The following is a 24644-nucleotide window of genomic DNA, read 5'->3' on the forward strand; positions in this document are numbered from 1 at the left end:
CATCTAATAGTGTAACCTAAATGTTTTTGTTTAAAAGCAGTTTGGGAAAGAAAATAGGATTCATGTTTTCAAGAATCATGTCTGTTCTAGGGGTTTTTTTTTCTTTCTTGGGATCAATAACCAAAAGGAATATTCTAGAAAGCTCAGTAAGCTAATGGTTTTTTTTTTTTTTTCCTGTTTGGAGCGAGGGTCCAAAACTAGTTAATCCTTGTGTTTTGGGGTTTAAAAATACTTACTTTTTGCCTTATGACAATGTGTTATTCTATTTTGTAAATAAAGAGGACCCCTTGTCTGGTGCTCTTTCCATTATGTGATTAAAAAAAATTCATTAGGATTGTCCTGACAAGAGTGAAGGCGGTACAGGTTGAGGGGTTCAGGTGCCAGATGAGGAAAAAGTACAAGGGCTCAGAGACTGCTAGTTTCTCTAAGAGGCCTTATTTCCCAGGAAGGGTATCACTGAGTTTTGATTCCTGCTGTAGATTGTGCTTTGAACAGCTGTAGCTTCCTGATAAGTAAGTGATTTTTGGATATGTGGGACCTTACTTGTGATTAGTTTTTCTGAGTTGTTTGAAGGGATTTACATCAGTTGTTTTTGTTATTCCTGGAGGAGAGGTCACTGGATACCAACAAGGAATGCCCTTAGTAAATACTTAAGCATATTAACTGTTTTCAGATAGCATGACTTAATACTAATTGTTCTGCAGGGGTCACCAGAATTCAGGTGTATTACGTTAAATATTTCTTCTAGCAGGTTAGTTATCTGAGGCTGTATTAGGCAGTTAATTCTTGAGGATTTGTGGAGAATCCGTGTTGCTGTGGCTAAGGGGTATGACCGATTACATCTGCCTTGAGATTTTAGCGAACCAAAATAATACTGCCTGTGTTTTGCAGGGTGGTGTATAAGTCTGCTCGAGCTGCCATAACAAAACACAGACTGAGTGGCCTAAACAGAAATTTATTTTCTCAGAGTTTTGGAGGCTAGAAGTCCAAGATCAAGGTACCAGTCAGGGTTGGTTACCTCATTAAAGCCCCATCCATAGGACCTCCCTTATACACCCTAATCTCCAAAGAGTCACATTGGGGGTTAGTGCTTCAACATAAATTTGGTAGTGGTAGGGGGTATGTCTCAATTCAGTCTATAACAGCTTGTACTCTGGGGACTCTTATTACTTTGTTAAAATACCCTAAAAGGCTTCCAGAGTGATAGCCTGTTATCACCTATAGGTGGTCTTGAGTCTAGAGGCCACTAATTTTTCCTGACTGGTCGTCAACCTTTCTACTTGCTTTTCTGGCTTATAATATTTAACAGTCCCCTACTAACCCTTTAATACAAATACTTGTACTGTTGATGCTCTTCAAAGAACTGCTCTCTGGTCAGCTTGAACTATCAAAGGGCTTTCTGAGAGGAGGAAATTAATGAAACATGGTTTGATTCATTTCATCCTGTAAATTCCCCCAATTCTATCCTTAGATTAAAATGGATCATTGGAAATCTTCATGTTAGGATTATGTTCAGAGTCACAATCTCTAGGTCTGAGTTGTGTTTTAATGTTCTGTTCTTGAAGGGATTTAGAAGAACTGACCATATAAAATTTGTATTTACAAGGTGGTTGAAGACATTGTTCACTGTATTGTGTATTGTATTCCTTGTTGTTGTTGTTTTAAGTTTTTATTTATTTTGAGAGAGAGAAAGAACAGAGAGAGGGAGAGAGAGATTACCAAGCAGGCTTTGCACCATCAGCGCAGAGCCTGACATGGGGGTTGATCTCATGAGCCGTGAGATCATGACCTGAGCTGATAGCAAGAGTCAGACGCTTAACTGACTGATCCACCCAGGCGCCCCTCTTCCTTGTTTTAAGTGAGAGATTTCTTTTAGAATTTAGGACTAGCTTAAAGTGTGCTTCCTCAGCAAAGGAACTGGAATCTATACTTTTGATAATGAGAATTATTTAGCTACATTTCACTTTTTGCATGGCTAGGAACCTCACAGTTAGATTGAGGGCTGATTTCATATCAGCTGTGTTTGTTTGGGTGTGACCTGCATACCTGTGTTCTACATTCATGTGGCATTGTTTTGTCCTGTATCTCCTTAACTAGTTCTGTTTTCTCATTGATATTTTCTATATTCTTGTACAAATGATCTCCAGTCCTTTTTGGAAGAGGTTGGAGAGAAGTAAAATGAAACTTGAAATATTGTTGAATATTCGCCATTCAGTATTCACTAATAAATACTGGTTGAGGGGTGCCTGGGTGGCTCATTCGGTTAAGCATCTGACTTTTGGTTCTGGCTCAGGTCATGATCTCACGGTTTGTGAGATTGAGCCTGCATCAGGCTCTGTGCTGGGCATGGAACCTGCTTAAGATTTTCTCTCTCTGCCCCTCCATGTATGTGCATGCATAAGCTCACTCACTTTCTCTCTCTCTCTCAAAAAAAAGAAAAGAAAAAAAGAATACTGGTTGAAAGCTATCATTGTTTTTTAAAGTTTTTATTTTTTTAGTTATCTCTCCACCCAACATGGGGCTCGAATTCATGACCCTGAGGTCAAGAGTCACACGCTCTTCAGTCGACTGAACCAGCCAGGCACCCCCAAAGCTGTCATTCTTTGTTTGGGTGCTAATCCCCAGGTGGCATCGAAGAACACTTTTAGAGTACAGGTCCACACAGGTGTCCCTTTTCTGGCTCCCGGCTTCCTACCTGATCTCATGTCTGTCACTGTCCCCTTCCTTGCTTCTCTGAAGCCACACGGACTTGCCTGCCATTCCTTCTTCCTTGAACAGGCCAAACAATCCCCTGTGCATCTTGAGAGTCTGTGCATCTTCCCTTCTCTCTGGAATCCGCTTCCCCACATAGTGTCCCCTCTCTTTCCCTCATTTCTAGAAAGCTCTGGTCAAATGCCATCTTTATCTGAGAGGTGCTCTGGCCTCCTGTGTAATACAGTTCCACTCCTCCTACCGTCCCTCTTTTTTCCACAGCTGCTTCTTCCCGGGCTGCCGTGTATTCTGTATTTCTCTTGCATCACCTGCTTCTCCCACGAGAATGTAAGTTTCCTGAGGGAGGGATTGGCTTTATTCACCTGCCAAGTAGTAGGTGTTTAATCACTATTAGTTGAATGACTAAATGAACTAAATAGGGTCGCTGTAACTATTATTCGTCCTTTCCTAGAGATTTCTGAGCAGGCATTTCTTTGCGTGAGATAATTTAGTAGCAATTGTTTCTTCCCGCAAGGAACTGCCCTCCCTGACCCCTTCAGATCCTGTATCTTGCTGCTGCTCATTATTTAGCTTTTCCTAAGCACTTTTAATGTGCCACGCACCAGAAGAATATAAAGAAAAGGTCTGACCTCAGTTTGTGAATAAATATCTTCAGGAACTTTCGAATGGGGGGAGGCTTTGGGCTAACAGTGTTGTGATTCACAGATGATGTATTTGGTTCCTAATAGTGTATCAGCCCACACGTCAATGGCACTTTTTATTTCACCAAGCACATTCATGGACTTTGCCAATCACAACCACCTGGTGAGGCAGGTACACTTATTATCTTGTCTGTCTGACAAGGGAAGAAACCCACAGAAGTTGACTTGCCCAAGTTCAAAGAGCTTGAAAGTTACGAATGCCTCATGGTTGACATATATGAAGGGAAGAGGAAAAACTTCTGGTACATTCCAAATGGTAGTATTTTGGGTTTGTGGTTCTTTGTTGCATCCTCTCATTTGTCTTTGATTGAAGGTTATTGTTTCTCTTGAGTGATGGGTTACCTTTGGGTGACTAACCTTATTTTTATAGGTGTGCTTTTTCTGTTACTTGATCTCACTTTTGTCTTTTTTAAGAGTAATAGCAACTTTTGTGTGCTTTTCCCATGTCTGGACTCCATTACTCTATTAAGTCCGAAGTGAAGGCAAAATTGCTCCGTAGAAGGAGTCCATGATGGTGACTAGTTATTTTCCTTTCAAAACACTTGACTGACTACATGGAAACACAGAAGCTGGTATAAAAAGAGGAAACTGACAAATTCAGTTTTAGATCTGCAGGTTTTTAGCTTGGGTTTAACGCTCATGCGCCTGGCTTGCTTAGAGCCGATGGTTATGAATTCACTAGAATCATGTAGTATGTGTCCCTACTAAGTGCTGTAAACAGTAACTTAACATGTGTGCTATGGTCTTTTGATCCCATTAGGTAAATAAATTCCTTCCTAGGGATTAATTAGTCATGGTTAGAGATGCAATTCATCATGCAAAATGCCAGAGCTGTCTTAGTGAAAAATTCTTGGTGATCCAGAAATGTCTCTCTGTCTGGCCTAACTAGAATTTAGCGTAGGCTTTTGTGTTCCTCCGTGAACTTGGCAAGTTTGTAAATCATAATGGTTTTGAGATAAGAGTGGGGAGAAAAAAATCTAAAGAGCGATTGGCTAACGTGAATGCATCTTGGGGTGGCAACTTCAAATCGTTTCCTCTCTGCTTATGTCTTTAAGCTCATACTTCTTGTTCGTACTCAAGACTGTTAGAGCTCTTAGCAGCTTTTTTAGTACTGTCCGCATCTCTACTCATCCACTCGTTTCTTCACATGTGAGCTGTAGCTTGATTAGGAGCTGAAAGCACAAGAAGTAGGAGTTCATAACGTGCACAGTGGAAAAGGCATGGGCTTTGAAGTCACGTGTAAGCTTGAAGTCCGGGTCTGATGTTAGCTGTGGGTGTGGGAGCAAGTTACTGTACCTCTCTGTTCCTCTGATTCCTTATCTGTAAAAAGGGTGGTGATAACCATCTCACCAGACTGTTTTGAGTATTGTCTTAGATTATGTGTGCAGAATAACCACCGCAATCCCTGGCACGTAACAGACACTAAATAATATCCTGTGTTCACTTTCATCTGCCCTTTCCCAAGTGTATGACACAAGGTGCGTGTACATTTTTGTGGTTCGTTTGAAAATTTCCCAAGTAGATGAGTGAGAGCTGGCTTGTCAGCATTTATTGTCAGTGGGATCTTGGATAATTTTTGGACTCAATATTTACAAAAATGCAGGTACTTTTAGGCCTGGTCATTTAGAAATATAGTACCCATGTTAGAGGATATAGAAGCCTTTTACTGGGGCGCTCAGGTGGCTCAGTCAGTTAAGTGTCCGACTCAGGGCTGATTTTGGCTCAGGTCATGAGCTCATGGTTCGTGAGTTCGAGCCCCGCCTCGGGCTCTCCGCTGATGGCGCAGAGCCTGCTTGGGATTCTCCCTCTCTCTCCCTCTCTCTGCCCCTCCCCCGCGCTCATGCTTTTTGTCTCTCTCCAAATAAATAAAACTTAAAAAACAACCAAACACCTCTTCCTGTTTGGATTGGTCACAGCACATTAGGAATGTTGTGTTCGGTTCTAGCACCACGTCTTGAGAGGCAGGACAGGGAAGCTTTTAAGGGCCAGACCGCTCAGCCTTGCGGACTGGCTCTGCTACTTAAAAGTTCTGTGCCTCCGACGCACAACTCTGTTTCCTGTCTGTAAAAAGAGGGGTAATAATGGCACCTACCTCCTAGGGTTGTTGTCAGGAATAAATGAGTTCCTATGTGGAAACCACTTAGGTTAATGCTGAGCGTTCAGTGAGCTCTATGTGAATGTTCGCTCTTTTTGTAGGGACTTCAGAGCAAATCCACAAGGATGGTGGGCTGCATGGGAGCCATGTTGTGGGAGAAACGGTGGAAGCAGTTAGAGATGTTTATGTAACCTGAGAGAAAAGTACTGAGAACGCATTGGCATCGAAAGAGAAATTGTACGGAGGAGGGAATAGACTTCCGTCACCACAAGAAGGTGGAACTCAGATCGATAGTAGAAATCATCAAGAGGCTGCTTTTATTGTAATGAAAGGCTTCGTAACAAGGAGAGCTGTTAAGAATTGCAGTGAACGGCTTTGTGAACCAGGGAGCTGTCTGTGTCCGTGCCACAGAGGCTCGTCAGAAGGCTGGGGAGAGGTTCGCGCCCCGGCTGGCAAGGTGACCTCGTTGGCAGGTGTTCTCTCCTACCCTGCTATCAGTCCGGGTCAAGCGACTGGCTTCCAGGAAGATAATTCCATGCTGAAATTTGCTGGGTTTTGGTAGCAGGCCTGGAAACTTTCTCCCTAGAATTCTAGCCTGCTCTTATGGTCTATCGTTCATTCATTGTGCAGATACTTATTGTGGGAGACATTGTATTTCTGGTCTCAGAAAAGAAAACAGGTTGGAAATGCCGTCCACTACGCAGTCTTTGAAGGTACCCAGTGAATGGCGTTTCGTTATTGTTGGGGGCCATTCTCCTTGTGTTGTTTCTGAAGTTCTCTTAAAAAAAAAAAAAGGTTTTTTTTAATGTTTATTTTTGAGACAGAGAGAGAGCATGAGCGGGGCAAGGGGAGAGAGAGAGGGAGACACAGAATCCGAAGCAGGCTCCAGGCTCTGAGCTGTCAGCACAGAGCCCACATGGGGCTCAAACTCACAAACCACAGAATCATGACCTGAGCCAAAGTCGGGACACTTAACTGACTGAGCCACCCAGGTGCCCCTGTTTCTGAAGTTCTTAGGAGCAAAGCACGGAATGCCCTTTGTTTGAGAATGTCTTTGTTAAGGATGTTTATTTGGGCGTTTGGAAGACAGAGATGATCTGTCCCTTTAGAAAAATGGGAAGGCATGTTTACTGTCCGGTATAGAAGATGTAGTTTTCTAAGCTGAGGGTTCCTGTCTAGTCACTCACAGCGTATACAGGCACGCATTTGGGTCCAATTGCCTAACCATCTTGGGACTAGGGGCCTGGTGGTGGGGGGGCTGCTGCAGATATGCTGGTGCCCTTGCTTCTTGCTGTGCTGTGAATGACAAAGCCCTTTGCTTCTGACCCACGAGTTTTGTGTCTTCTAGCAGCATCCATGAAACTCTGGCTAGCTCACTCGTTAGCTTGTGGGTAGGATAAAATCTCAGACTGTCCACAGTGCTTGACGGCAAAGAGGAGTAAGGTGAGCCAGAGAGGTTAAATCTCATGGCCAGTGCCGAATGACCTACTGTTTTGGGGGTGATGGAATTCGAACCTGTGTCTCCAAAGGATATTCTTTCCATGACCTCGTGGAACACTGCTCTTGCCTTTACTGCCATCACTGCTGTTCCTGTGACAGTGATCGCCAGCCACAGTCCCCACCGTTTGTTGCGTGCTGGTGACTGCCAGGCCTTGTTTGATCTCCTTTACTTCCCACCAGCAGCCCTCCAAGGAAGGTGACCGTACTGTCTAGGTTCTGTAGGCGAGCAAAATGAGATGCCGCGACCAAGGTCACATGGGCAGTAAATGGTGGAGCCAGGATTCAAAAGGTAGAGGGAGGATGACAAGAGGGCTCCCCCCCACGCCCCAAGGGCCGTTAGGAGGGTTAAACATAGGTTTTATGAGGTGCACAGCACTGCTGGTTTCTGGCCACTATAACAAACCTTCCTAAAGGCTATTATTATTGTTATTATTAACCTTGGTGCCTTTTCCCCTTCTAATTAAAAAAACAAAAAAAAACAAAACAAAAAAACCAAAAAACTTTAGTTTTGGTCTCTCTTGCTGACGAAAGGCAGAATGTCATTCAGCCCGGCTCACATTAAGAGGATGAGTATTAAAGGGGCGCAAACCTGGCACAGGCTATTTCCTTATACAAATATTTTCTTTAAAAATGAAAATAGGAGCTAAAATCCCCTATAGACCCAATTTACTTTTAATCTTCATTTTAGTAACCCTTTCCATCTCATAAATAACTCCTAACGCGACGGTAATGTGTTACAGTGACAGCTGATGCCTGGGAAGGTGTCCTCTCTGGGCCTGACATTTTCTTTAATGGTAATTCTCCTAGTTAATGTAAACAATGTGAAATGCTTGGCATGTTTCCTTCCACAAATGGTGGTGGAGAGGAAATCAAAGCATTGTAAAGACGGCAAACTGATCCAGGGTAACTTTGACAAATCCGTGTCTGTATGCTGTTATAAGGGGAAATGAGAGGTAGATACCTAGGAACTCTTCCCTTTGGGACAGCTGATAAATTGAAGGCCTTTTCTGATTGTGCTTTACTTTAGATTACCAGCCTGGAAGGTTTCAGATTTAAAGAGCAAAGTTATGTATCATAGAAACAATAGGAAGACATGCTTAGCTCCCTGTACCTACGTATTGCAAGTGATATTCATAGCTCCATCTTTGAAGCCATATTCCTCCTAGGTTCTCCGCTCTGATTCATGTTATGAGTCAGGTACTTGTGTGGGACTTTCTCCCTGAAAGTAACCTTGGAGGTATGGTGGTCTGATATATGATCACCAGTTGACAGAGGAGGATACAGGATCTGGCAGGATACGGGCCTTCCTTCAGGTCTTGGGGTTCCTACTGCGTGGCTTTCCTGAGTGAACACCACAGCCCTTAGAGGCTTTGCCTTTTCCTTCGTTATATGTCTTGTCCTGTCTGTACCTCCCTCACCCCCGTCCCCGCCATTTGCTGCTAGAACTGGTCTCTTGGCATCCCTAACACATTTACACAATTCTTTTTAGAGGTGAGATTGATGTCAAAGACTGGCCTGCTGAATCTCTCTGTAAATTGGAAAAGAAGTTTTATATATTATGTGGCTCATGAATTAAGATCTCTTGCTCTAAATGACATTTGGGGAAAAAAACTGTTGTACAGTATTTTGCTTGTGAATATCTGGAAGTAGATATGTGATTGATTCACTGACAGACCATCTCTGAAAGCAGTTCTAATGATGGACTTATAATTGATTGCATCCATCATTGAGAGCCTAAACTACCCCCTTCCTAAATTAAAGATAAATGAAATAAGCTATGCTGAATGTATAAGCTGACAAATCTGAGGGAATTTAATGAAACTCTAAATTACCACAGCCAACAGATAAGAGAAAAGGGTTTCTTTGTTGCTGATTATAGCACTAAATAAAAAAAATTTTTCAAAAAAAGATAATAAAAGAAACAAAGATCTGTGGCCCACATATCAAACTAAGTTATTGAAAGGTTTTTAATAAGTGTATCTATCTCATTCCCTGGTTATTGTTGATTTATATCAATCTCATTAGTGCTGTTGGAAGAATAGTAAACGTAGGGATTGTCTTCTAGTGTAGCTTATATTATTGTTGTTGTAACATACTTTAGAATCGATATGACTTTATTTCCGGGCTGTTGGGGGCTCTGTGCCAAATTTAGTTCATTTAAATGAGCTATTTGGAATGTAGTTCTTCAGTGTATAAGTAATTTTATCAGTGAGTACACTTTTAGCTGTTTGTAAAAGACAGGTTGAGGGTGACTTAAACAGTGGGTGTTTGTTATCTCCCCTAACAAGAAGCCCTGAGGTAAGGCAGTGTAGAGTTGGCTGCTTTGGTGGCCCAATGATGTCACAGCAGTAGCCGGCATTTCTCTTGGCTTTCCCTTCCATGGTTGTAAGGTGTGTGAAATATTTGAGTATCATAGCATTGTGTAATAATCGGGAAAAGGGACCTGCCTCCTATTACTCTTGCAAGAAAACTCCTGGAGGCCCTTAGGTCTGTCTCATTGGTCAGATTTGCCACGGATAAGGTGAATGGAATTACTGGGATTCACTCAAGTGATCAAGACCCGCCCAGACTCTTGCAGAGTTCATGCTGCCTCTTAATGGATTAAAATTGGTATGCCAGGGAAAGAGTGAAAGCCTCCTTGGATAGGCAAATAGCAAATCCACTTAGATGGGCTACTGAAATTTGCTATGAAAATGGTTTCATATTTTCTGTTAGTAACTTGTTTTCATTTCCTCCCTAGTTAGTTAGATGAATGTGCCAGCATATTAACTTGTCTTTTACTGTTTTGCTTTTAAATGAATTTTTTAAAAAAACGTTGATTTTTGAGAGAGAGAGAGAGAGAGAGAGAGAGAGAGAGAGAGTGTGTGTGTGTGTGTGTGTGTGTGCATGCCAGCCAGGAAGGGGCAGAGAGAGAGACAGAGGATTCGAAACAGCCTCTGTTCTAACAGCATGGAGCCCGATGGCGGGGCTTGAACTCACGAACCGCGATTTCATGACCTGAGCCGAAATCGAGAGTCAGACGCTTAACAGAGTAAGCCACCCAGGCGCCCCCTTTTTTGCTTTTAAATTTGATTTGGCCTGATATAATCTCTGTCTTCACCAGGACTCTGTCTACCAGTGATGATGTTGAAGACCGAGAAAATGAGAAGGGCCGCCTTGAAGAAGCCTATGAGAAATGTGACCGTGACCTGGATGAGTTGATTGTGCAGCACTACACAGAGTTGACGACAGCCATTCGCACATACCAGAGCATCACAGAGCGCATTACCAACTCCCGAAATAAAATAAAGCAGGTGAGCCTCCTTCCCTCCTGTGATTGTCGCACCGCATCTACCGTTAGTAGCTTGTAGAGGTGCCACGGTGGTGGTGAATGGCCATGGTGAGTGATGCGTAACGACGCTTTTCGGGAGTTTTGCAAGTGTCTTTGAAAGCCTGGCTGCGGAGGATCACAGAGGGCATCCCATGCTTGCCTCTTCCCGATGTCTTATCCTCGGCTTCTGCTGCTCCTTCTCCTTGCCGTGTGAAATGGTGTGGAGGAGGTGGCCTCAACATGAGGACACTGAAGGGCCTCTTGCTATTAGAGGCTCCCATTTCTGTGTATCAAATGTATGGCGTCTGGTCCTATCCCACACTGTGTGTGTGTGTGTGTGTGTGTGTGTGTGTGTGTGTGTTGCTGTAGCAGTCGAAAAATTTTTTGAAATTTCGGCTTTCACTGTGTCCCCTCATTTGAAATTGGTTGTGATTTCTATGCAGTGATTGTACATTCTCGGTATGATTTTGAGAAGAAACCCTAACTTACAGATTATTTCAACATGCATTTATGGATACTGGCATTCTTGAATATCGTTCTTCAGTAGTGACGAGCATGTATTAACTTACTTACATTTTGTCATTTTCTTAATATTTTGCAGCAGTTTCTTTTCATTCTTTTTTTCTTCCTCCCCGTCTTTCTACTTCTTGCCCCCTTTTCTCTCCCCGCCCACCTCCTTCCTTTTGTAGTAGGTCCTTGAAAAACTCTTGGTTCCTGGCTACCAGGTCTTTACTGCCTAAAGGATAAAGTGGGCTCATGAAGGGTATTTTTATATTTGGCCTGAGGGATGAACTGACGTTTAGGTGCTGTCACGTCGTCATACGGTTTTGGCCATGTGTTTCGAGGGTCACTCCTTTTAATACCACTCCGATGGCAGTAATTGCTACTAGTTAGCACTGCTTGTTTGCCAGGCATGGCTGTTCCTCACTCAGCAGACTAGGATGTAAACGCTGGTCTCCCTTTCAGGTCCTTGCTGCTGGTTTTCAGACATCTTTTAAGTGGTAACCTCCCTTTTTGAAATGAGCTCTCTTGTGGAACCCCGATATGTTAGCTGCCTCTTGTTCGGTGTTGGGTGAGAGATGCAGGGCCTCATGCTTGATCCCCTCCTTAAAAGCCTGCAGCTGCCCTTCCAGCACCTCTGCGGCCACAGGGCTGCACAGACCATTTGCAGCACTCTGGCTGTGCTATTGATCGGTCAGGGAGTTCCCTGCACTGTGCCCGCCTGGTGGTATCTTCCCCGCCTTGTGCCCGCCCGGGGATATCTAGGCTCCTAGCTTTTTCCCGCATTTTCTTTTCTGTCTTCTAGGCCTTATGTTATGATTTTCTAAGCAGAGACCTAAATTATTCTTCTAAGAATGTGGTTGATAGTTTCAGCCTCTCTGAGTACCGGTTGAGAACCGGTAAGCTCTTAACCTATTTTGAAGCAATTTGTTGACCTCTTTACCTTGTCAAATTAACTGGGAATTTTCAAAAGGAATACTATAATTCTTAGCCTTTACAAATGATGAGTTCATCCTATGGATTTATCTGTGAAACTAGGTAAAGCTGTAGATCAGTTTAAAGTAAACTGTAGTCCATTTTGACCCAATATGCCAAGCTCGAGAGGAGTCAGAAAATGAATGTTCAGCGGTGCTGACCTGGCTCTGCCCCGGGGAATCCCAGGAAGGGTGAAGGTTTGGTATCTCTGTTTTCTGATTAGTTTGCTTGGCTGAAAGGACTTTGTCCTAATGTCAGGGGAAGCGCTGTGGTGGTTTCTGCCTTGACCCCCTCTCACTTGGAGTCGATAGCCTCTTTGCCTAGAGAGTGTTGGCTGGTTTTGAAGAGTCTCATCTTGATTATTTCACATTTACTTTAGTGGCCATAGTCTGTCCACCATCCCCATTTTTAAGTACGTTGGAATTTTGAGCGAAAGAAAATAAAAAGAAAACTTGGTGTTTGTTACATCAGACTGTTGTCAAAGTAAATGTCACACAATTCTGTTATGAATTAGCTTCAGTATTAGGAAGAGAAAGGGCTAACGCTCTTTTCCAAAAAGCCTCTAGTAATTGATAAGTAAGAGCAGAAAAATGTTGGGGGGGAAAATGAAAGCGAATTTGTTTCTATCGTATAATTCGATAGTTTTGTAACGTGAAAGTCCATTTCTTATCACCAAGGAAACACTGATGTTTTCTTCCGAATCTTTCCCTGTCATTTTTGGTTTTTAATTGTTACTTTGGATTGTGTGTAAAATCTCGGTGTATGTAGGTGTGTGTATTTTTAAAGTAAAAGTGGGGATGATTGTATAATCATGGGGCTACGTGATTTCACACCCAGCAAGATATTGAGGATGTATAGATGTGAGTTGAAATTTTCTTTCTGCTCTCTGCCAAAAGTAATGAGGATTCATTCAACAAATACCTGTTGAGTGCTGGCTGTGTGCCTGGTTCTGTTTTAACTGCTGGGGTGACACCAGTGGAAAACACCTGTCCCTGTCCTCATGGAACTTACACGTTACAGGAGGAGACGACAGGAAAAAGAAAGTGGGTGTTATTTAACAGCAGTGATTTGGTCTCTGTATAAAGTGCCTGTTTGGTGCTGAGCGTTGCTCTACGCTCTGGGGTCTAGAAGTGAATCAAACAAATTCCTGTCCTTGTGGAGTTTACATTCTGCTTTACATTCTAGTCAAGGGAGACCCCACTATAAATTAGTAAAATGCTGTCTAACAGATGGTAAGAAGTGCTGTACTTAAGAATCCAAGAGCAAGGAAGGGAGAATAGCGACTTGCTGCTTCAGTGGCCTAGCCGGGCAGAGTTCACTGAGGTTACATTGGAGCCAACACCTGCAGAAACTGAGGGAGAGTCAGGAGAAGCGCCTCAGGAAGAAGGCATGGCAGGGGCAGCAAGGTCTTGAAGCAAGAACATGATAGTTTGGGGGAAGCAGTGAGGAGGCCAGTGGGGCTGAAGCAAAATGGGGTGGGGAGAGGTGAGAGTGCTGGAGAGAGAGGGCGAGGGAGAGAGAGAGAGAGAGAGCTGGTGGGTGAGGTACAGTGTCGTGGGTCAGGTCACGTGGGGTTTTGGTGCCTGTAAGGACTTTGTTCATAACTCTTTGTGACGGGAGACCACTGTAATAAGCTCTTGAACATAAAACCGGCATGATATAACTAACGTTTTAAAAGGGCTGGCAGCTATTCTGAGAGTAGATTTTGGTGGGGACCAAGGCAGGTGAAGGTGTTCATGTTCACGCTTTTAAAGCTTGAGAACACAGAACTGTTTACATTTCCCGCTATGTTAATAGTTTCGTATATGGATTTATATTGGGAGGATCTATGTCCTTGGGGATATTGAGGTGACAGACAGGGTTGACTCTCTTCCCAGGTAGTCAAGTCTATTGGGGATGTTTTTCTAGATTAAAAAATTTACATGTCCATACAAGAGATATATATGATTGATCAGGTTGAGTGATGTGGATAATCAAAATACATAGGCTACCCTATTATTACTGTTGAACACATATTGATATCAGTCAGAATGAGATGTTACTGTACTAGAAAACTTCAGAAGCCACAGGTACTGCCAGTGTCTCATAATAATGACTGTTCCAGCAGCGGCACCAAAATAGAGGGATATGAATGGATACAAGCTGGGAACTTGGGTAATGTTTGAATTTGAATGTAATTGTTGGTCTTTGAGTGTTTCCTCCATGCTCTACTAGGTAGACGAGAGGACATCAGATTCCTTTAAAGATACTAAGTATCTGTCTAATGTTTATCACAGGAGCTGGAAGACCAGGGAAAACAGATAGTTGTCTCTCTTGTGAGGTGTGCACAAACACTTTACGATTCCCCCCAATTTCTTTTTTTTTTTTTTAATTTTTTTTTTCAACATTTATTTATTTTTGGGACAGAGAGAGACAGAGCATGAACCGGGGAGGGGCAGAGAGAGAGGGAGACACAGAATCGGAAACAGGCTCCAGGCTCCGAGCCATCAGCCCAGAGCCTGACGCGGGGCTCGAACTCACGGACCGCGAGATTGTGACCTGGCTGAAGTCGGACGCTTAACCGACTGCGCCACCCAGGCGCCCCCGATTCCCCCCAATTTCAGCTGCTCTGTTGGTACTAGATGAAACTGCTAACTCATTTTTCTTGCCTGTAATTGGAAATAACTATATGTGATTATTCAAATGAAGTTGTTAAGAACTTAATCATTGAGTAGTGCAACATTCATTACTTAACATTTAAAATAATTTTGTGGCTTTTATATGAAACTATACCTTAAGAGGCAGAATAAGAACAAAGAATAATCTTAATGTAGAAAATGTCGCAGTAGAGCAACATGGTTGTGGTAGGAAATTGTTTACGGCCCAAACGTATGATGGAAAAATCCCGGCTGCTTCTATGAGAAAGGGAGAAAGGGTAGAAAGGTGGGCTAAACGGTGGGCAATAATGCACTAGCATAATTTAAAATGTACTAGGCAGTATTGCGTGTTAATGCGGTCACAAGAACTATGCGCTCATCTCTCCGTTCAGTTTAACTGTATCTGTATTTGTGTACCATGTCAAGACTCTGCAACTTAACGGAAAAGTATTGCCCTCAGAAGGGGTTCTGTGGAGCCTCTCAGAGAATTTAAGACCTTAGAATGGCAGCTAAACTCGCCCCTCCTCCTCTAAAACTAAGGCAACAAAAGCATGGGAATAAAAGTTTGAAGGTAATTTAAAAGTGATCTGCAGTTCTAAAAGGCTTTTAAACAGAACAGTGAGTGGTGTTTCTGCACTTCTTTCTAGGCACTTTCTAGAAGGCTGTGGAAAAAAATGGGTTGGACACAGGTCAGGAGAATACCCATGAACACGCTTATATGTAGATTTATTTTTAACTACAGAAGAGAAAGTCTGTTTTGTACTTTCAGAATTAAGAATGACGTTGACTGTTACATTAGTTTTCACCTCCCATCCCTTGCGTAGAACATTTCTAGTCTCTAGTTTCAGTGGGGTGCTTGCACATTTGTTGTGCTTTATTATAGATAGTTTGCACACTCAAAGGCAGTCCCTCCTCCCATTATCCTTGATCAAAATCAGAAAGGCATTGAATTTGATGACTTAAGGCCTGGATCCATCAGCCTCTCGTACATGTATCTCTGTTACTCAGAGGCTCCAGGTAGTTTTCCTCCTGTCTTCATCTTCCCCAAGTCAAGGGTGCGAATGACTCTATTTCTCTGCTTTCTGTATCCTCTCCCATACCCATTCACAGTAACCTCTTGGGGCCTGTTACCCTCATTTTCTCTTTGGCTAATGGTCTCTAATTAGAATGGCTGGAAGTTCTAGTATATTGAAACTGAAATTCTTGCTGTGGCTGAACAGGTGATTAGGAGCAAATGTGAAGTTACTAGAAGTCTCAGGAAGGAAAGGAAACTTGTGTTTGACGAAGGATTTCTGTACGTGGGTTTCGATGTCTTGATTTGAATAGCTTGACTCCGTGGATTTATTTCAAGAAGAAACAGGAAGATAATTTTTCAATCTTAATTATCCTGATCAATTAAAATAGAATGGAATTAAAATACTGCTACCACATCGAGAAATAAAAGTTTAGACGTACTTTGGTAACTTTCTCACATTTTAGATGATATTCATTGATGGATACAGTCCTGTTTCTCTTCCCTGTATAAAAACATTTATTGAGCTATAATTTACCTACAATAAACTGCAGCATTTTAGAAGACAGTTCAGTGAGTTTTGGCAAATGTATATGTCCTAGGATGTGTTCCCACCCACCCCAGAGAGTTCCCCCTTGCTCCTTTGGAGTGAAAAGACTGTGTTCCTCTACTTCTTTCCCACTCCCCTCCACATCCTGCTCCAAACAACTGCTGATTTGAATTCCATCACTACATTAATTTTTGCATGTTCTAGAACTTCAGCATGTACTTCTTTGTATCTGGCTTCTTTTGTTCAGCATAATGTTTCTGAGATTCTTCATATTTCTTTTCTTTTATTGCTGAGTAGTATTACCCCCCTGCCGCCCAAGTTTTAAAATAACATTTCTTCATAACTGTGACTTTCTAATCAAAAAGCTGAAGCCTCGGGGCAATTTAATATTAAAAGTTCTTGTACCTTCTTATGTCTGGAGCTTTGGCTAATAACTCAGTTTAGGGAATAGTTTTGGTGATGTTCATTTTCCACACAGCCTGATGCCATCTCCCCCACCCCTAAACACAGAAACAGAGCCTACTTTTCTTTCCCATTTTCTTCCATGTAGTAAGCAAAAATGAGAAGTGAGCAGACTACATTGTATATATCCTGCTGTGAAATGCCCTAACAGTCCTTTTCCCAATCAGAAAGGAGTTTGCCAAGCTTTACTGACACTAAGTAAGTTTATCCCGAGCCCTCTTGATCAAGAGCCTAGTTGGGTGTTGCAAGACATAAAATTTATTTTTAACAATTTCCATAATAACTGTTAAACACCAAAGAAAAATCCGAGAATTACAGAACCCAGGTGATAAAAGTAGACTATCAGAAATCAAATTCTAACAGATTTTAACTAAGGATTTAAAAGACAATGGATTTAATAGTTGGAGTTCTTAGCCCAGAGACCAAGAGTGCCAAGAGGATCTGGGAATAGCCTTGAGAAATATGTTTAAGAAGTCCAATAAAGGGCATTAAGAGATACACAGTTCCAAAATAAGACCTAGGGATGAAGAGTAGAGCCTGGGGAATACCGTCAGTAATAGTGTAACGACTTTGTATAGCGATAGATGGTAATGACACTTCGTCATGGTGAGCATTTTATAATGTATATGATAGTCATATCGTTGTGTCATATACCTGAAACCAATAGTACATGTCAACCATACTTCAATTAATATTTTCAAAAGTCAAAACTGTAAGTGATGACAAAAACCAGTACTTCCCTACCTCATCCTTCCCCAGTCCCACTTCCAAAACTTCAGAGACACTGACTTTTACTCTTAGTAATATGCTTATACTATTCTTGGTTTTTCTACTTTAGGCATTGGATATAAGCTTCCGGCTATGGAAGATGAGGATTTAGGTCCCCCTCCCACCCTTTCCCCTGCCCTACTTCATCTTCTTCCCACATCCCCTCTCTAGTTGTATCCCAGTTGTTGGTTAAATAGATGGTGCTCATTTTATTACAGCTACGTGACTATTTCCCTCTGAGCCATCCAGCATACTATTTGTGCCTGTGCGGTTTTGTTGTTGCTGTTTTCCTCGCAGTTAATGCTTGAATCCTCCTGTTGCCTGTCTTCTGCATTGGTTTTCCCCTTTCCTGGATCCTGTGTTTCTGGTCTTCTGTTATTCTCTTGTGTTGATGCAGCACGTTCTTCACTAGCTTGCTGAGCTATGGTGCATCTAAGGTTTATCATTTTGAGAGCTTATAAGTCTGAAAATGTCTTTATTCTTCCCGCACACTTGATTGATAGTTTTTCTGGGAAATAATTCTCTCTTGGGATTTTGAAGCTATATCATTCCTTTGTCTTGTAGCTTTTAGTGTTGCTGTTGAGAAAAGTCTGATGCATTCTGATTCATAATGCTTTATATGGATTCTGTCCCTCCCCACTTCCCCCAAAAGCTTTTAAGATCGCCTCTCTATCCCATGTGTTCTCACACGGCAGGATCACATGTCCTGGCGTGGTTCTTTTTTCACTCCATTTTCTTGAACACTTGGTGTACTTTTTCAGTCTAAAAACACATGTCTTCTGGAACATTTTCTTTTATTATTGTATTTTTCTTTACTCCATTTGTCTCATTTTTCCTCCCCTGGAACTCCTATTTGGCAAATAGTGGACTTCTTGGATCAGTCTCCTCATTTCTTTTATCTTCCACCTTTCGTTTTTTGTTTTATTCTCTGTAGATTTCCTCAAAGATAGCTTCTGACCTTTATATTGGATTTTTTTCTACCATATTTTAATTTCCAAAGCTGTTTTTATTCTCAAGTTTTTGTTTTTTTATAGCATCCTATTCTTGTTTCATTGATGTAATATTTCCTGTTTTTCCTAAGAGATATTGATTATAGTTTTAAAAAATTTCTGTTCTGCATAGTTTCTGGTGTCCCCCACCCCTCCCCGCCCAGTCCCCTCCAGCACTTTTTTCTGTTTGTTTGTTTTGGTGCCTGCCTTTGCGTATTCCAAGCTTTCCTTGGCTGTCTGGTGATCCTTGTCTAACTATTTGAATGAAAGAGGGAGTCAGTACAAAGCTGATCGGAAAGCTCAGAGCATGTTGTGGGCCTTGTCTAGTGATGATCGTGCAGGGACCCAGTAGTTTCCTCGGTGAAACTTCAGGTGTCACTAACTCTGGGTCTTTTCGCCTTGTCATCTTTCCCAGGGAAGGCCATAAGTTTCCTGTGATGGAGCTAAAATTCAGGCTGAGTGTATTTAGAGGCAACCCTAGCAGGAGGCTGGGTGTCCAGAGCAGACTGAGGATTTTACTGTTCCATAGGCCCACTTTAATATCATTCTTGTGTTTGCAGTCTGGTGCCTCACACCTTCCCCTTAGTGATGTCTGGCCTGGATCCTTTCTGATTGAGTTTCTTCAGATCATAAGTTTGGGGGGAGGGAATTACCCATCTGTGTGGATTGATGAAGGTCCAGGGCTCAAAATACTCCCTATGGAAGGTGTTGGCCCTGGGCTCCAGCTTTCCGTGTCCTCGGCACCTCCTTGTCAGTGGTAGCAAACCCGTCTCCATACTAAGACTTTCAGATCACTCTGCTCTGCTAAATTACCCATGTTCCATCTTCCTGCCAACTTGAAAAGTTTTGGGGGCGCCTGGGTGGCGCAGTCGGTTAAGCGTCCGACTTCAGCCAGGTCACGATCTCGCGGTCCGTGAGTTCGAGCCCCGCGTCGGGCTCTGGGCTGATGGCTCGGAGCCTGGAGCCTGTTTCTGATTCTGTGTCTCCCTCTCTCTCTGCCCCTCCCCCGTTCATGCTCTGTATCTCTCTGTCCCAAAAATAAATAAACGTTGAAAAAAAAAAATTTAAAAAAAAAAAAAAAAAAAGAAAAGTTTTGTTACCATCTCTTATATACCATTCCCCCGTCTCTGTTCTCTTTTCTAGATGCTTTATGATTAGCAAAAAAAAAAAAAAAAAAAAAAAAAAATCACTTAGGGACTGCAGAAAGGGGAAGGAAGGAGTGGAGGTAATTAGCACTGTCTTTGGTAGTTTTTCAAAAGGGTCCATGACTCCTTCCAAAGCGAATAATCATTCCACTGTGCTTATCAGGAGAGATTACAGAATCTCTTTAGTTAGGGTTCTTTTTACATTGGAGAGTTTCATAAAAGTATGACAGGTGTATTGTCCTTAAGTTATTGGGATCGAGTAGATGCTTTCTCAGCAGGGAAATGTTTCTCAAGAAACATTCTGATCTTAGCATTCCATCTTTATATTTTCCTTGTTTGTCGGAAAATGTTAAAATTTAGTTTTATAATCACCAGAAGCATAGTGTTCATGAGTGTGTGCACCACCACCCCAGATCTTGTAGAAGACAAATTTTCAATGGTCAGAAACGTGGTAGTCTTTCTGGGCTGATGGAAATGTCTTATATATGATGGTTTGGATTATACAGGTGTCTTACATTTGCTAAAATTCATCAAATGGTATAACTGACATGTATTCATAAATTTTACCTAAAACAAAAACCAAATTAAATACTGAATTCGAATTTAAAAATACATGTGAGGACTGTCAAAAGTACATGAGAGTAGTTCTGTGAATTGTGAAAGGTCCTGATTCTTTTTATTTCATGTTGTAAAAATTGAAAAGCCTTAATTATGAACATGAAAATGTGCTCATCGTGTACATCGTGATTACCTCCTGCTCCTTCTCCTCCTGTTCTGTCGAGCTGTGCCATACTGGTCACTAAGCTAGATCCATGAGAATGTTTGAGATTGTCTTATTTAATATCTAAAAATCCTTGGTATGTCCTAGTGCTTTTATTTTGAGATTGTCTCTGGACATGTCTCCTCTTTTCTGGAAAGTGGGCTTATTTTCGTGTTAGTTGAGATGAATGCACAGTTCATTGGCTGTAAGCTTCAGCTGAAGTTGTAGATCTAGGATGGTCCAAGTGAGCTGTCTGCTGACTAAAAAACATGCAGAGAAGAATTGGGAAGGAATAAGAGCATGGACTCGATCAGTCATTCCTTTTAGATAGTTTAACATCCGTGGGTTCTTCATGTCTTCAGAGTGCTGTATATCCTAAGTAGCTTCTTCCAGATTCACTCAAAGGTAGGTTAGGAGTAGTTTTCTCATTTTACAGGAGAGCAGATACACACAGAGGTGGAGACCCCCATCCATGCGAGTCAGTGTCAGAACCAGGATTAGAATTTTGCAAGCCAGCCAACCACGGGGAACTAGTGGGAGGGGGAATTGGGAACTGTTGCTTCTAGTGACACTGATAGTGAAAACTACTAACCAGATTATAGGTTTAGGATGGCAAGACTCTGGACTGACCCAAGGTTGAATCTGTTTATTGTAGGTGAAAGAGAATCTGCTTTCTTGCAAGATGCTGTTGCACTGTAAACGGGATGAGCTCCGGAAATTGTGGATTGAAGGAATTGAACACAAGCATGTCCTGAACCTGCTGGATGAAATTGAGAATATCAAGCAAGTGCCTCAAAAGCTGGAACAGTGCATGGCCAGCAAGCACTATCTCAGTGCCACCGACATGCTGGTGAGAGAGCTACCTGTGCGAACGGTCATTTCTGCTAAGATAGGAAAGCCCTTGCTCTTGTTCTCTGAATGCTGTCTTTCACGTAGCACATTACAGACCACCTCTTGGGATTCACAAGCCCTTGTAGGTGAAGCCTGACTGGTTGTCTTCCTAATTTCAGTGTTTGAAGTGGTAGGCAATTATTTATGCGTTATCTGCCTTTGGAACAATGGCAAGGTGCGTAATGGTAAGAAACTGGTACCTAGATCACGTTGGCATGGTAATGAAGGTGTTTGAATTTCAGAGGAAGGTGGCTAATGAATCCTATTTTATTTTATTTTTTATTTACTTACTTTTTTAAAGTATGCTCCATGTCCAATGTGGGACTTTAACTCACAACCCCAAGATCACGAGTTGCATGCTCTACCAACTGAGCCAGACAGGCACCCCTAATGAATCCCATTTTATGTATTTATTTATTTATTTTCATGTTTATTCATTTTTGAGAGAGCAGGGGAGGGGCAGAGAGACAGAGAGAGAGAGAGAGAGAGAGAGAGAGAGAGACATAGAATCCGAAGCCGGCTCCAGGCTCTGAGCTGTCAGCACAGAGCCTGACGCGGGGCTAGAACCCACAAACCATGAGATCATGACCTGAGCCGAAGTCAGATGCTTAACCGACTGAGCCACCCAGGCGCCCCATGAATCCCATTTTAAAGAATGAAATCTGTGTGAGAGACAACTTAAGGATATTTACGGACTTCACGTTCCACAAATTCTTTGAAGGGATTGTTATGTGAGGGCTTTGTTTTTTCCTTTCAACTGAAGAGCAAGAAAATAATTTTGGAGCAATAATTCTGGAAGCGACTTTGTCAAGCAAGCATACTCCACAGACTAGCCTTTAGCCTCTGAGTCATTCTGTTACTTTTTTTGTATTTTTTTTTTAAAGTAAGCTCTACACCCAGCATGGGGCTCAAACCCCCAACCCGGAGGTCAAGAGTCACATGCTCTACTGACTGAGCCAGCTGGACGCTCCCATTCTGTTACTTTTTGAATTAGAAATGAAAATTCAGAGAATGTTGTTACTGGTGGTGCACGTGCTGAGTGTCAAGAAGATGAATAAAAAATAACACACATCTTATTTCCTAACAATCCTAACTTTCCCAGGGCTGGTGGCTCTTAGAGGGCTGCTCTATCTACCCCCCACCCCCACCCCCCCGCCGCTTTCCACATGACCACCCCACCTGCCATGTTTCTCGAGCTGTTTGGGGACTACAGAAGCCCTCCATAGCAGGTGACTGCATTTGGTTCCTCTTTTCCACAGTAGGTGATTTCACTGAGTTAGATTGGCTGTAACACTGAAAAAAACACTGAGACGACTTGGTGGGAGAAGCAGGATAAATCTTCCAAATGGTTCCAATTTAGATTTTCAAAAAGAATTACGCTGTAAGTCCTTCATGAGAACCTTTTAAGGGAATTCGGTCACTAAGATGTGAGATACGCTGTGATATTCTGTCATATATTGAAACTTGGTGTATGATAGGAGTAAACAGTAAGCAGTTCCTGTAACCAGTCAGCTAAAAGGACAGGAGGAGATGTGGAATGTCACCTGTGTGTTCTCTCTGCCTGTTGTCTTCAGTGTCCTCTTTCAGACTGTTGCTTTCACAAGTGGGTGGGGTTTGGGTGTTTTGGGGAGGAGAAAGGGTGTGGGCTGTGGCCAACGTCTTTCCAGCTTTGCAGAGAAAAATTTCTTTTAATTAAAACGTGCAGGGATAGGGATGCCTGGGTGGCTCGGTCAGTTAAGCATCCGACTTTAGCTCAGGTCATGATCTCACGGTTCATGGGTTCGAGCCCCATGTTGGGCTCTTTGCTGACAGCTCGGTGCCTGGAGCCTGCTTCGGATTCTCTGTCTCCCTCTCTCTCTCTGCTCCTCCCCCTCTTGTGTACTCTCTTTCTCTCAAAAATAAATAAATAAACTTAACCCCTCCTCCCCCCCCCCCCCCAAAGAAAACATGGATAGGGTCCAGATTGGGCCAGCTTGAATACTATGATTGTCAGTTCTAACTAAAATCATGTGGTTGGGAGGAGTGGGGTGGGAAGGAGGAGCATTTACCTCCAGAAAGGGGTGAGTATATGAGCTGTGTTGCCCAGAAGTTCCTTTTTTTCCCTGTTTGTCATTGTTTATATATAATGGACACTAATATTTTGTCAGAGGTATTTGAAATATCTTCTCCTAGTTAGTGGTATATATTTTTGCTTTATGAAGCCCTTTGTTACAAAGAAGTTTTGAAATTTAATGTGGTAAGATTTCTTTCTTTTTTCCTTTATCTGATTTTTAAGAAAAATTTTTTTCTATCCCAGTGTCCTCTAGAGAATCTACTATGTCTTCTTTAATTCATTTGGACTCTATTTCCGTATATGGTATAAACTCAGGATCTAATTTTATTTTCTATGTAAAAAGCCACTTAGCTCAGACCATTTGCTAAATTTATTTCCTACTGACTTCTAATGCCATCTTGGTCACTTACCAAGTTTTCACGTATGCATGGGTCTGTTTCTGAGCTCTTCATTTTTATTAATTGGTCTTGTCTATATCTGCACTGAAACCATGCTGTTTTAATTACCGTTATTTTATGATATAGCTTGATAGCAGGTGGAGATGTTCCCTCACCTTGCTTCTCAGAACAGACAGAACTGTCTGTTCTATTCGTGGCCCTTTACTCTTCAGTATGAATTTTAGTATCAGCTTGTCACATTCCGCAAGAAGCGTCATGAGACTGATTCATTGTAAGAATTTCATCTTCATATTACCGAGTCTTTCAGTGAACAGGATAGACCTCATTTATTGAGATCTTCATTTATGCTCTATATAATAATGCTTAGTAATATGTTCCTTAGAGGTATTAAATATATCTTATTGCTGGCTATCATATTTTTTAAAACAGTGGCGCTTTATTAATAACAATTTTTAGTTATTTGTTAGTGATGAAGGGATGTGATAGATGTTTAATTGATCATATGTCCCTGAACCTAATCCCAGTCCTGTCTGCCTGGAAAATGATTTATTTATTTATTTATTTATTTATTTATTTAGGGCTTAGCTCAGATTTCTTTAGCTCTCTGAATGTCCCAGGTGATTAGGTGCTTTTTCCAAAAAATTAGGCATTTGTTTTTATCGTGGTTGAGAATACTTGACCTGAGTAGATGCCTTTTTTTGTTTGTTTGTTTGTTTCCATAAGCTGCATGTACTTCCTTGTAATACAGTTGCTTTTGTTTGTATGGTAGGTCATTGAGGGCAAGGGCTATATCTTATTTATTTTTGTCTGCCTTGTGCTGAGCACCGTGGGCCTCATATAGTCAGGGTTCACAGATCATTAGCCAGATGGGTAACCATGTGAAAGACTTTAATAGAGGAAAGAGGTGTTTCCTCTCTAGGGGCTCTGGTCTGATTTTTTCTTTGGGTTTGGTGTTTGTCTTAATGACAAAGTCTTCCAGTTTCCAGCCTTTCCCTTTAGCAATATTTGAGTGAACAACAAAAAACAATAATTACACTAGCAGCCAATACGTACTGAGTATTCACTATGTCATTACATTTAAGAAGCACATTTGTTAACGCATTTAATTCTTATAGTGACCCTATGAGAGATGGGTTTCTGATGTGCTCTCCATTTTTCCGACGAGGTAGTTGCTTTGTATGATCTG

The 24644-nt window shown here is 42.0% G+C and overlaps 1 protein-coding gene across 1 annotated transcript in view; it reads left to right on the top strand.

The window, feature by feature from the left end:
* Positions 1 to 24644, top strand: part of EXOC4 (exocyst complex component 4) — a 754752-nt gene that overhangs the window by 14003 nt on the left and 716105 nt on the right. Inside the window, exons 2-3 of the mRNA XM_043589551.1 lie at positions 10112 to 10301; positions 20772 to 20966. Coding sequence (XP_043445486.1) covers positions 10112 to 10301; positions 20772 to 20966 — 385 coding nt within the window. The remainder of the gene's footprint in view (positions 1 to 10111; positions 10302 to 20771; positions 20967 to 24644) is intronic.

The sequence above is a fragment of the Prionailurus bengalensis genome, chromosome A2 (genome assembly GCF_016509475.1).
Source record: "Prionailurus bengalensis isolate Pbe53 chromosome A2, Fcat_Pben_1.1_paternal_pri, whole genome shotgun sequence".
NCBI lineage: Eukaryota > Metazoa > Chordata > Mammalia > Carnivora > Felidae > Prionailurus > Prionailurus bengalensis.